At 34.4% G+C, this 13,656-nt stretch overlaps 2 protein-coding genes across 2 annotated transcripts; both read left to right on the top strand.

Annotated features, from left to right (window-relative positions):
• The first annotated feature begins 3,762 nt into the window (after positions 1–3,762).
• LOC113761774 (DAG protein, chloroplastic) lies at positions 3,763–7,291 on the top strand. The gene is made up of 5 exons (XM_027304903.1): positions 3,763–4,221; positions 5,204–5,301; positions 6,212–6,277; positions 6,360–6,539; positions 6,737–7,291. Exons 1-4 carry the CDS (start codon positions 3,857–3,859, stop codon positions 6,530–6,532), a joined length of 702 nt encoding a protein of 233 aa, XP_027160704.1. The 5' UTR covers positions 3,763–3,856; the 3' UTR covers positions 6,533–6,539; positions 6,737–7,291.
• A 904-nt stretch (positions 7,292–8,195) lies between these two features.
• On the top strand, positions 8,196–9,519 carry LOC113761193. Its single transcript, XM_027304062.1, has one exon. It carries the CDS (start codon positions 8,354–8,356, stop codon positions 9,383–9,385), a length of 1,032 nt encoding a protein of 343 aa, XP_027159863.1. The 5' UTR covers positions 8,196–8,353; the 3' UTR covers positions 9,386–9,519.
• Positions 9,520–13,656: the final 4,137 nt, after the last annotated feature.

Below are 13,656 nucleotides of genomic sequence, written 5' to 3'. Positions count from 1 at the left end.
GAATGGCTAAACTAAAGCATGCAAGTTGGGATAACACTACTGTTTGTTTTTGGATCTTACTTTGGAATTTGGATGAAGTCCGCCAAATTTTGCGTGTTGATTTCTGATTATTAGTTTTTCTCTTTGTAATTAGGCCTTGGGCCTCCTTTTTAAAAAAATTAAAATTAAAAAGAGTACCATTTCCGTAAAACTTCCAGTTGCCTAAATAATTAAGTCCTCAATACACCTTTCTCTTACAAAGTTCAAGGGTTGAATGGACAAACTTGTTAGATTAAATTGAAGACTCTAATTTTTGGTGGTTGGAATATCCACAATTAAGGTCAAATTATAATCCGTTCATGGATCTTTTATTGGCAAAAATTCACTTTTCATCCTCATTGTTTGGAGTGTTGAACAATTTCATCCCTAAAGTTGAAGTCAAAACACATTTCATCCTTATAGTTTTATAATTTTGACGAATTTCATCCTTAAAGTTTCATGCAAACACATTTCATCCTCATAAATTCATAAATTTAACTAATTAAGAACAATTGATAGATTGCCAAGTAATTTGAATAGAATATTATCACTTGACCACAACATGCACATTAGTAAAATGCAAAAAAAATATTGGATCAACAAAAACCTCAAAAATCATTTTTTAATTCATTTTCTTATTAAAAAAACTAAAAAATTTTCAGCCCCCATTATTCTCTTCTTAATCACAAATTGAACAAAAAGATTGAGAGGAAACGAAGTCATCGAAAGAAATAACCCCATTATAGCCAATTGGATAAATCTTTCAAACAATTCCATTGCAACCAATTGAAGAAAAATATCAACGTGAAAGAAAGAATTGTTTAGATTGTTTTTTATTTGCAAACTTTTGTTTTGTTGATCATATACATGTTTTTTTAAATTGTCTATCGATCATCTAATCTATTTTTTTATCTCGCATATATTATATCACAAATTGAAAAAAATAATCTCTTACCCGAACACACTCATTATTATTTATATAATTTAATAAACAATCAAATTAAATATTAATAATACAATTATTAACAGGGCATGCTAGTCATGTGATGATACTCTGTCCAAATTGGTTAACAATCATTCAATTTTCCTCAATCGGTCAATTTGATGAAAATATGAGGATAAAATGTGTTTGCATGAAACTTTAGGGATGAAATTAGTCGAAATTATAGAACTACGAGGATGAAATGTATTTTGATTGAAACTTTAGGAATGAAATTATCCAATACTCCAAACATTGGGGATGAAAATTGCATTTTTTCCATCTTTTATTTGCTAGCCAAAAAGATTTATTTATTAAGAAAAAGCCAATAAAAAGAAAAGGAAGACGAAGAAGTATCACAATCCATATGGCCTCATAAGTTATGGAATTCCTTTTCTTCTTCTTCTTCTTCTTGGTTTTTTTTTAAAAAGCGAATTGAATTCCTCTCTATAAACCAAAGGGATTGAATTTCTCTCACCGAATAAAACGATCTAGACTATCTTTTTATCATTATGTTTGTAAAAGATCTTGGGATCATTTCCTCTTTTTCCCCCTTTTCTTCTACCTATTATATAAAAAAAAAGTGGAGTTACTATAGTAGCTCCAATGATTGCCAAGTGGATCCCTCTCAATTTGACACATGGCCCATTCCTTTTTTTTTCTTCATTTTGCTTTGTTTTTTCTTTTGTTCACTTTATTTCCTTTCTCCTTTTTGATTAAAGATAATTAAACAAATCCTCATGTACACTGCAGGTTTGTTATTTAGTTTCCACTTTGTACTCCATTTTTTCCCCTATCATCCTAATTAATCATTTATTCTATTTTTTCTCTATTTGATTAGTTGATGCATTTTCTTTCATTTTTGTCCATAATTAACTAAATGAATGATTTCATTATCGGAGATCAAGAATGGGTTTTGATATTTCCTTTTTCCATAGTCCAATAATTATGATTCATGATCTTCTACTTTTAATGTCTTTTTGGTATATACTATTTGATATTTTTTTTTTATCATTTTTTGCGTCTTGATCAGCAACGTTTGCTTATTGCTTTTCTCACCTATTTCTTCTTCATCTGACTTTCTTTTCTGCCCAAAATAGGTATGTGATGCTGTGAATATTTTTCCCCAAATCTAAAGAAACATTTTTTTAGTTTTTTATATTTTATTTATTCTGAAACTACTTTTTGATCTTTTTATTTTTGGAAAAGGCTGACAACAAGACGGGTGGTGATTACATGAATAATTTTTAGGCTAACAATGAAAGAATTGTAACTACTTTTCCCTCATAAAATAAATAACACCATTATGTAGATTCATTCTAATTCTAATTTTTTATTTATTAAAATTGTTATTTGATAATAGGGTGACAGTACTACAGTAGAGGAGAAAAAAATCTAATAAATGAAAATCCAAGGTAAACGATGATCAGGAAGAAAAAAATGATGCCTATTAAATTAAAAATTAACCAGAATCTCTTAATTTATGGATAGGTAATTATATTTTAATTTATATAAAGTTTATTAATTGTGAAAAGTGCTTATAAACTGGATAAGGTGGATGACGGGTAAAATAAATGTTGGTGCTAGCAATTTAGAATGTGAAGATAATATTTTATATCTCTTCATTCAACATTTTGAACGACTAGCTTGTATCCATAATAGGTAGTTTATTTTCATGGTTTTAATTTTAGCAAATGATAGCTTGGAAATAAAAGAAGTGCAAAATTAGATTTCAGAATCTTTTACTTAAACTGGTTCTATATGACTTTGTACTCTTATCCCTTTTTATTGCCCATAATGATAGATAATGTAATTAGAGTTCGAGATGATTGTTAGGCATAGAACTGGACATATCATTACTATTTGGCAAAAGAAGTTAATAATATTTTGTCGATTTGACTAGCTAAAACAATTGCAGTTTTCAAAGGAATGCATTTGGTGGTGGAAGTTAGTATTGAGGCTTTTAGCTTAGAGTGTCACTCTACAAAATATTATTAGAAAATTCTATTTTGATTAAGAAGACATATTTGCAAACAAATTGTTGGATTTGAATTTGCATATGTAGATTTACAAATATGGCAATTCATGTTTTTATTTAAACTTGTTATACGTATTCTATAACTATTTGGTTAGATAATGTTTTCATCTATTTGTAATGCTATTAGACATGATTTAAATGGACAGATTAACTCGCTCTTTCTCTCAAAAAAGAAAGAAAAATATGCAAGTTTGTATTTTTGTTATTGATGTTGAAGATAGTGACAGGTTTTTGTGGCTTTCTATATTTTTTCTAATTATTAAAATGTTAGAAACATTATGACTACTCTTTATTTAATTACAACTAAAACTATATTGCTATTAAACCGATAATGCACTCATAATGGATTTGCTTTCTTTTCTTTTTTGGTATCATTACGTACACATAATATTGGATAAAAATTCTTTTTCCAAATCACAATGAATTGGGGTTAATTTTATATATGAAATTTCTTTTCACAGTAAATTTTAATTATTTTTATAATTAATTTTTTTCCTATATTTCTATTCAGTATGTACTAAAACATTTGTTACGATGTATTTAACTAATGTTCTAGAGGCCCTGGCTGTGCGTTGTACAGCCGAGGTACCTCTAGCTTTCATGATAGGAGGGGCCTTAACTCGGCTCGGGTCGAATTGCTATACTCCTTATCTTGATATGTTTTAACCACAAAATTGGACCATTTGGCTTGTCTATTAGCGATTGAGGCACAAAAATATCTCTGCCCTTTTCGGCTCTTTATTTCCCTATTCTGCTGCTACTATTATACCTTTCCTGCCTTATCCTTTTTCCCAGTCATCTTCTTCATTTCCTTGAACCCCATGGCAACTCTCAATCTCTCTAACCTGACCAAAACCCTAAACCCCAGCTTCCAATCCCACCCCAAAACCCCGACTTTTCTGCAATCTCTCCCCAACCCATTTCCTTCTGCCTCCCCATCGTTTCTCCCACTCCAGAAATCCATCCAATTGTCAAGAATCCCGCTTGTAAAAGCAGCTTCTGATAATAATGACTTCTCTGCTAGGAGAAGCAACAGCAGCAGCAATGAGCCGAGAGAGACTATTATGCTACCTGGCTGTGACTATAATCATTGGTTGATTGTCATGGAGTTCCCGAAAGACCCTGCTCCTACTAGAGAACAGATGATTGATACTTATCTTGAAACTCTTGCCAAGGTTCTTGGCAGGTAACTCTATTTTTTTTCCTCTCTCTCGAATTTTTCCACCCTTTTAGTTTGGATTAGATCCTTTTTTTGGGGCCTGATAATGTTATAGCTTGTGTTTTTTTGGCATGGCTATCTTAAAAACAGCATTTGTGTGAGTTGGTGTTGAGGTTTCACCAATTTGGATGGGGGTGTTGTTTGTGCGGTTATTTGATTTTGTCTGGATGAACGGTTGAAATTGTGTGCTTTTGTGCAAATGGGATATTTGGAATGCTGAATGACCTCTAAGAATTGATGTGAAAGATTGAATCTTTGGTGAGAAAGTTTGAAGCTTCTTTTTGGTATTAAAGGGGAGGATTTTGAATTTAAACAATAGTCTTGTATTGCCTAGCTACATAGCTGAAATTTGTTTAGAGTTAGCTTGGTCTGAAGTTTGGCAAAGATCATAAATCAAGAAAGAAACATCGTATCCGTTAGGAAATAATGTACCTCGTTGGGCTTTAATCTGTATTTGGGGAAGGTTCTGGTGAATTAATCTAGACTGACTCTGCGTAGCATGTAGGACGTTATGTTATCTACGTATGTGATTGTTGTTCATGATAAAATTTTGGGAAAGACTATGACTTTAAATATGAAACAAGGGAAGGAAGGAGATGAATACTGTCTCTGTTGATTGAAGTGCAAGTTTGTTACCGATCTTTAGTTGTAGTCCAAATTAATTTCCCTTGCAAAGAAAGAGACCTTACATCTCCTTTTCTGTCAATTGATCTTGATCTGCAACATTGGAAAGAGCAAAATGTTCCTAAGTTCCTAACATCGTTTGGGGTTACTTATGTGAATGAATCAAGAAAATGTCTTGACGCATCACATCTAGGATGTTGTGGTAAAGATGCTACAAGAATACTATAATGAACATTTAAGTAGTTTCATCAATGTGGTTTTATGTGAAAAATTATGTTTATCTTTTGAAATTTCTCATATGTTGGGTCATCTCTCTGTTTGTCAGCATGGAAGAAGCAAAGAAGAATATGTATGCCTTCAGTACGACCACATACACTGGATTCCAGTGCACTGTAGATGAAGAAACATCTGAGAAATTCAAAGGTTATTATTGTGTGAGAATGTAAAATTTGAGTTTACAATGTTATTTTGCAGTGGTCATGATTTTTTTGGGGATAATTTCGGAAACCTCCCTCGAGATTTCTAACAATTTCACCTAGTATTCTTGAACTTTTCAATATTACACTTACCTCTCTTGGCCCTACAAAATGACCATAATAGCCTTAATATATTAATTTTTTTTCATGCAATTAAACAATCCACTCCTAATCTTGTTCATATGAATACATCACACAATAAGACATTTAATGAAAACCAAAATAGAATTCCCTTGTGGAATAATCGATTATGTCCTAAACAGAATTATAACATATTAAAAATTAATTTTAACTTTGCTTGGAGGATCTGGAGATGAATAGAAAAAGATGTAAATTGGGTTTACAAAGGATAGGGATGGTATTGGTACTCCAATATTGGAGGGATAGGATGTTGTATTGATGCGGTTGTTGAAATTTTTTGAGTTTAGCTATGCAAATTTTTTAAATTTCGATCGAGGCTTTAGAATTTAGGGATTGATGGTGGTAATGGTCATGATGATAATGGTACTAATTTGAGATGTGGTAATATGAAAGGTTTAAAACAGTAGATACAAGGGTTGACAATGAGTTTGAGATTTTGTGCATGTTTAATAGTTTTTAAATAATTTTACAAGGTTAAATGAACTTCACAATTTCATGAGGCATTTTGGGTTATTCATTCAAAAATTTGACCATTAAATAGTTTTTGTTACGAAAACGGTAAACTCAGGGAGGTATATGTAATTTTTCAAACCTCAAGGGAATTAGGTGAAATTGTTAAAAATCTCAAGGGAGGTTTCTGAAATTATTCCTTTTTGGTTGGGTGAGGATTTCATCATCTTGATGTACTTGTCATCTTCTATTTTCATATTTTGTAGGAATGCCAGGGGTTCTGTGGGTCCTTCCAGACTCTTATATAGATGTGAAGAACAAGGACTATGGAGGTCTGTTTTAGGAATAGCTGTTCTGCTTTAGTGATTCATTTTATTCCGGATGCAGCCTGAAGTTTTTATATTTTTGTTTTAGGTGACAAGTATGTAAATGGAGAGATAATACCTTGCCAGTACCCTACTTATCAGCCAAAGCAGTCTAATAGATCCAAGTACAAGAGCAAAGCATATGTGAGGCAAAGAGATGGTCCTCCACCTGAACGAAGAAGACCAAGACAAGGAGCTACTCCAGAATCTGCCTCACAATGAGCTCACTGTGAGTTTCAAATCTTCATCCTGGTTCTCCGTACGGACGTTTTTTTTTTTTGGTCTTCAATCAAGACGGTTGTGAATGTGCATTTTGTGTTTCTTTGCCTTCTCTGCTGAAGAAATATTTTGTTTTCGTAGTCTTTTTTTCTGATCAACTCAGTTAAAATGCTTTTTGATTGTTGTGTTAACTCTGCCTCCTTGCAGGTTGTTTTTCATTTTAGAGTTGTCTAGGAAATATTTATCAGAGAGACGCCCATAGTCAAAGGTTAGGAGCGCCTGCGAAAACCTCAAATTCTTGTTCACTGTGTTTCTTGGAGATGCCAAACTTGTAGTCTCATCACGAGTAAGAAGAATCAAGGTTGTATGAGCGTGTAATGAGCAACCGGCTCTCAGGTTCATTGATGAAATTGTTTGAGCTGATGTCGGATACTAGTAGTTCCAATTTACGGTACTTGCTATCAAGTTATTATACACCCAATAGACAAATCTGATGTTTGTAGATGACTTTGCAATGGTGTGCCTTTTCATCCCTTGAGCAGAATACTTGAAGTCGCAAAACCACGTTATTTATCTGTTACATTTAGGGGAAGCCATAGATGGGCTGCCTCCACAAGGATATGTGCTTTGCAGACTTGTGACTCAAGGCTCTGCCTTCTACAATTGTTGCTACTTGATGCCACCTAGCAACTTATCAGCTGTTATTGCCATATATATAATCTGATTCTTCGCGCTGCAGGACAAACCAACTGCATGATGAAACGGTTTGTGAAGCTCTTTGAAGTCAATCCATTTGATCTGAATTAAGAGTTTTATATCTAACTTCGAGATGAAATACGTAAAATATGCTCCATCTGCTGTCAACAGTCAACTGTCTCAAATTATCATCCTTCCCCACTATTTAGAAGGTCGGTAGAGATTTCGATTTGATCCCTTCTTCATGGCTGCGTTTTCTTGAGCAGATTGTCAAAAAGAAGGGGTAGTAGTTTGTGTTTATGGGATTAAGCATGTAAACAGCCGACATTTCTCTCGATTTTCATCAAGCCAAATGCTGCACATGCCCCTGGGCAGCAAAAACGAAAGATGCAACTGCTTGGCATGCTGATCACTGAACTGGCTTCAAATCCTCGGTCCCGAAGCCTAGCTGTAGCAATTCGGTCGCTTTTCCACGTGGACTCTTCACGTTATCCGTACTAAGATTGATGAAGCTGATGCCAACTTTATGAGACAAAAGACGTGCTTTCACGTGGAAGAGTCTGGGTGAAGCGACCGAATTGTGACCGCAGGGCTTTGCAACTGAGGATTTGAAGCCGAATTGTCAAACCGTTTTGCACGTTAGGTAAATAACTTATTTTGTAGAAACGATAATATGTAACCAAATTTCCAGCCAGCATCATTAATCAACTGATGCTGAACTGTAATTCCCCAAATTTCTTTTGAATGACCAGTTTTCAACCATTTTTTCTCCGACACTATCAGTAAAGACTGGAAACTAGCCCTTCCAGCTTAACAATAAGCTGGAATGTCATCATCTGAAATTGACATTTTCGTTTTGTCTTACAGATTTATAATAGCCAAATGCAAGTTGTGTACGAAATAAAGCTAGCTTTTCAATAATGTGACTTCTATATTCAATTTTTCCACTATTGACATGAACAACAACTAGTCCTTTCACGTTTGCTTTCCCCCCCTCTTGCCCCCATATTGTACGTGTGGATAAGAATCCAATGGCTAACATTCTAATTCTGTTTGAGATACACATCTTCAACAGACCTCAGTAGTTTTGCAACTACCAAGAATTGAAGTTCCTTTCATTCTTCTCTGATGGCTTTCTATGGCTTCAAGGGAGATGTCGATGAGTGTTACTGGACTCCTTATATGAGCAGTACTTGTGATTATGATGCTCTTCTTCCACCTCCAGCTTCATTAGCATATTCTTCATATGAGGTGAATGAGCCAAGATTATATTCTTACAATTTCTTTGATTCTTATGCCACTCAACCAGTACAGAACTACTCTGTGCATAGTTTTTCTGAACCGAGGCTTATCCAATATGAGCCACCTCCCTCCTATGGTGTCGATTCCTTTTATTCTCGGACAAATTACACAGTCTCTTACTCCACCTTAGAGTTTAACGAGCCTGAGTGGGATGAATATGATCCAACACCTTATGGTGGCGGCTATGATCAAACTCAAACCTATGGCAAACCTCTTCCTCCCTCAGATGCAATCTGTTATCCTCGTTCCACCCCACAGCCAAATGGTGAATTGTTGGGCGGCTTTTCATATGCATCCATTCCTTCAGCTTATGGAGAAAAAGATGGCCATTCAACGAAGCCTGATGATGGACGCAAGCCTGCAGACACCAAAGAGCAAGAGCAAGAATCCCTTGATGGTGATGGAGATACTGTTACCGAGGGAACTGATGACAATGTTAAGGACGACGACGACCTTGGGAAACCTCTGGAGGAAAAACTTGGTCATGTTGATGGGAAATTGCCGGAGCGAGAACCCAGGGATTTTGATGAAATTCCTTCATCTGATTATGGAAGAAACGGAGGATATGGTCATGAATGGAACAGGCAAGTACCATATATTCCGTATGGTTCTGGTTTGGAATCTCTGGACCTTTGTGACAGTATATTCGGTTATTGGCCCTGCTTAGCCAAAATCGAACGGCAGCAGAAATGTCCAGTTTGTGATGAAGCAAACAGAAATGACCCCTGGAAAAGCACAGCAGATTATCTTTTCGGAAGTCCCTATGGATATGGTGAGCAACAGGATGGAGGTAGTGGAAATTATTACGATAGAAGCGGAAGTTATTATCAGTATCAACATCAGTACCTACAGCAATGAGCATGGCAATCACAGAAGAGCAAGCAACTTCTTTGATGGATATTGACATGTATTTAATTCTGATTCACTTATGTTTACAGAAGATCATATTATGCATGTTTCATCTATTTAATTGGAGGGCAGATTTTAACTAATTAGTTTGAAGACTTGTACAGATACAGTGCAAACTTTGATTTGAAAACTCTGCAGATTTAATTTATCTGCGAGGAATGTCTGGAAGCGAACAGGTACAATGACAACATAATTCAAGCGTCTCTCACAAGGAAACATGGAAGATTAAAAATGAAGAAAATCAATTAGAAGACGGATGAAAATATGGGGGGTAATTTAATGCAGCCGACGGTAAGCAAAGAAGAAAAAGACCAACTTGAACAAGAAAAAAAGAATAGAAACTAAAATGAGGATAAAAGGATAAGATATCAAACAAGAAAAGGCAGCAACGGAATACATATATGCCTGGTAGAAACAGGAAAGCCCAAGTCAACAAACTCAAAGAAGAGGATAGAAACAATCTCGATTTTGTTAAGAAATTGGTACTGGACGAAATCCAGCAAGTTTATCAACAAAATTATCATTTTATCAGAAAAGGAAGAAGAGGATAGAAACCTGAATGCAAAATTAAGTTGCAGCTAGTTGATGATGATTCGCTTCTGGAATCTGAATGTTGGCTTCTCTTTAGTAATTTTACAGTTTGACTTTTTTCAACTCTTTCCAAGAATTTGACTATCAGTCTTAAATTCCATATCTAGAGCCTAATCTTGTCAATCCAAAGTCCAAGCCCACACCTGAATTGGGATTCGAGATGCCTACGAGGTATAAAACCTGATTTGGCAAATTTATATGTCAAAAAAAAATATAACAGGCTAAGATGCTAGAAAGAAAGACTATTAAAAATTTCACATGTGTTATTGTTTGGATTAATATTTTATATACTTTTAGTGTATATACTATCACCGTTAGATTATAACAATTAATTTTAATTAAAAATTAAAAATTAAAAATTTAAATATGTGTCATACATTCAACTCAATCGTATTAGTGATTACTAATATGATGATGTATATAAAATTAACTTTTACTGATAAATGTTTGTTGCTCCTACTTGGGCCACTTTCAGAGTTCCAACTTTGCCCATGATTTTTGAAAAGTTGCCCGTTGCTAAGGCCTAAGAGTCATTGGAACCCGATTTTCAACTTAATGGGGCCGAAGAGAGTTGGAAATCGCAGGCCTACATACATGGTGCAACTTGTTGGGCTCGTTGCAATCTCATGCAAAAATCAATTTGATTCGATCAAACTTGTCATTAGTTTAAACAATTCGACTTTGATCATAGAGAATTAATAATAAAAATTTAATACCATAAATACATCACTGAAAATCCATGACGCACCCCTAATGATAGCTCTAGAAAAAAAAAAAAAAAAAAAGGACAACGGTGTGGAAGTACCTTGTTCTGATACTGTGATGATACGACAACAATCGTTAGAAAAATATAGAGAAAATTAATTACCCGTTTATCCTGTGAACTCAACTTTTTTTTTTTTTTTTTTTTATCAATTGTCATCCCTACTCCTACTCCTACTCTATCTATGGGAGAGGTTCAACTGAGCTTATGGAGGTTGATAGTGACAGAATCACCACTGGACCAGACGAGTGCACTACGCACCCGTCTGGATTTGAAGCAGAGCCACAAGAGTGGCATTTTGGTGGGAAACAAGGTCCCCACCAAAGCCTTAAGGGTCAAACCTTGCCCCAAAGCCTGCCTTAAGGGCTTGGTGGTGGCCACCAGCCCAAGAGCTGGTGGTTCTGTGAACTCAACTTGATGAAGTGACAGTCTGTTGTTCACTTCTTCCATAGAAAAGTATTTATCTTTTGTCATTTCAAGTGCAGAATAATTTTTAAATGGTTAAAATTTGGGAAGCTGATCACGGGCAACTAATTGGGTTCCACGATATGTAGATTCTGATCTGGCGGTTGATATATAATCTGAAGTTAACAATAGGTTTATCATGCACATCACAAAAACAAATGAAATTTGAGCATGGCGGCTGAATATTTGTACCCATTCTGCGTCAAAAACATTAAAATAAGATGTTTATCAAGGGTATATAGTGATTTAATAGATGTTGGAATAGGAAATAATACAGAAAATGAGATAGAAGATATTTTACGGAAAAAATATCTCATTAGGAGTGTTACCATAATAATATCAACGGGCTTACTGGCTGGCATTTCCACGCAATCATTATGTTGCCAACGTCTACTAGACAATTGCTTGCCAAGTTACTTAAAGCAAGTATTCATTTTTCAAAAATGGCTTTTAGAATTCGTGAAACTGCATGTTTTCAAATTTGAGTTAGTCAACCAATTGACATTTTCACCTATACTAGTGTCCTGATTATCCAAAATAGTTCTATTCATCTGGCAATTTGAAATAGCTAAACTATTGAAGGTTTGTTTGTTTTTTTTTTCACAAATTCTTGCGAGATATGCCTGGACAATCAGTGAAAAACAATGAAAGCTGTAAAAGGTAATACTGATTCTAACTAAGTGCTGAATTCGTGTACTGGAGCTTAGCCCCAAATCTGCAACCCAAAAAACAAAAGGCGCATTTAAAGGCAAAAAAAAAAAAAAAAAAAAAAAGAGCGGCGAAAAGATTTCACTGATTCTTGCGTATACTCTTTTGTTTAGATGGCAATACAGATCAGCTGGGCAGCTTTTTTTTTTGCTTTGGTTGAGTTGTAGCGCTTTTTTAGCTTCGTTTTGTCTTTTTCAATAAAACGGCTATTTTACATTAAAAAAATTTCACTAAATTAGTCTCATCTAAGATTTTACGTCGCGCTATTCTGGCATATAGTCCTGTCAACTCTCATGTGAATGTGTCTATAAATCTTTAATATTTAATTTTGGGGATAATTTTAGAAACCTCGCTCAAGATTTTTGACAATTTCATTTAGTACCTTTGAGATTTTCAATATTATACTTAGCTCCTTTAATACTATAAAATGACCATAATAATCTTAAAATATTAATATTTTTCATGCGATTAAACAATCGGCTCCCAATCTTGTGCATATGAATGCATTTCACACAATGAGACACTAAACAGAAACAAAAACAAGATTCACTCGTGAAATAACCAATTATGTCCTAAATATAATTTTAATATATTACAAATTAATTTTAGCTTTCCTTGGAGGATTTGGAGATGAATAAAAAAAGATGCGTACTAAAGGTTTAAGAAGAATGAGGCTGGTGTTAGTACTCCAACATTTCAATGATAGGGTTTTATATTAATGTAGCTCGTGATTTTTTGTTTTGTTGAGATTGATGGTGCTAATTATTTTATTTTATTATTTCTTTATTTGTTTAGATTGAGGTTTTAGAATTTAGGGATTGGTGGTGGCGGTGACCATGGAGATGGTGGTACTGATTTACGATATAGGAATATGGATGGTTTAGAACAATAGACATTAGGGTTAAAAGAGGATTTGTGATGTTGTGCATGCTTCAATTTTTTTTTAGGAGCTTTATGAGAAAGTGAGATGAATTTCACAATTTCATGAGCGTATTCATTCAAAATTTTGACCATTGAATAGTTTTTACTACCAAAATAGTGACTGCAAGAGAGTTATGTGTAATTTTTAAGACCTCAAGGGAATTAAGTGAAATTGTCAAAAACCTCAAGGGTGGTTTCTTAAATTATCCCTTAATTTTGAGATAAATTTCAAAACAGTAGTCAAACAATGGGTGGGAGAGAGGAGAACGAGTCAAAGATGGGAAAGTTGCGGACAGGTAGGTGAAGACTCAAGGTACCTCGACAAAAGCACAAGACATTCCAATCAATGGTTGTACCATAATATCATTAGCTAGGCCTGGAAAGTCATGAGGAGGAAGAAAGTGGCTGTCTAGGTGCCACTATATTAAAGACAAATACACTGCTACAAAGTTTAAAAGGCGTCATTTCATTTGTTTATTGTCCTGTTCTTAGTCAGGAAGCCCGCGATTTCAGGAGGATTGTGGCCAATATTATGACCGCCATAGCAATTTTTATGTGCATTACTTTTTATCATGACAATTTATTAGCAAAATAATCACAAGCATGCTTGGAAACCTTCTTGTCACTTTCAAGAAGGCGAGTCTGAGTTATTGAGAGCTTTATACACGTATGTATGCATCTACATACGTATATAACAATTACAGTCGTAATAATAATAATAATAAATTTTTAGGCTTCGTTTTAATGGAATAATAATAAATTATCACCAGAT

Source organism: Coffea eugenioides, chromosome 2 (assembly GCF_003713205.1).
Source record: "Coffea eugenioides isolate CCC68of chromosome 2, Ceug_1.0, whole genome shotgun sequence".
NCBI classification, from domain to species: domain Eukaryota; kingdom Viridiplantae; phylum Streptophyta; class Magnoliopsida; order Gentianales; family Rubiaceae; genus Coffea; species Coffea eugenioides.
Note: the sequence above shows the minus strand (reverse complement) of the source record. Positions and strands in the feature narration are given on the sequence as shown.

Coding starts and splice junctions, on each gene's coding strand:
- LOC113761774 (XM_027304903.1), top strand. CDS start 3,857: ATGGCAACTCTCAATCTCTCTAACCTGACCAAAACCCTAAACCCCAGC. Junction 5,302..6,211: donor AACATCTGAGAAATTCAAAG/GTTATTATTGTG, acceptor CATATTTTGTAG/GAATGCCAGGGGTTCTGTGG. Junction 6,278..6,359: donor GAAGAACAAGGACTATGGAG/GTCTGTTTTAGG, acceptor TTTTTGTTTTAG/GTGACAAGTATGTAAATGGA.
- LOC113761193 (XM_027304062.1), top strand. CDS start 8,354: ATGGCTTTCTATGGCTTCAAGGGAGATGTCGATGAGTGTTACTGGACT.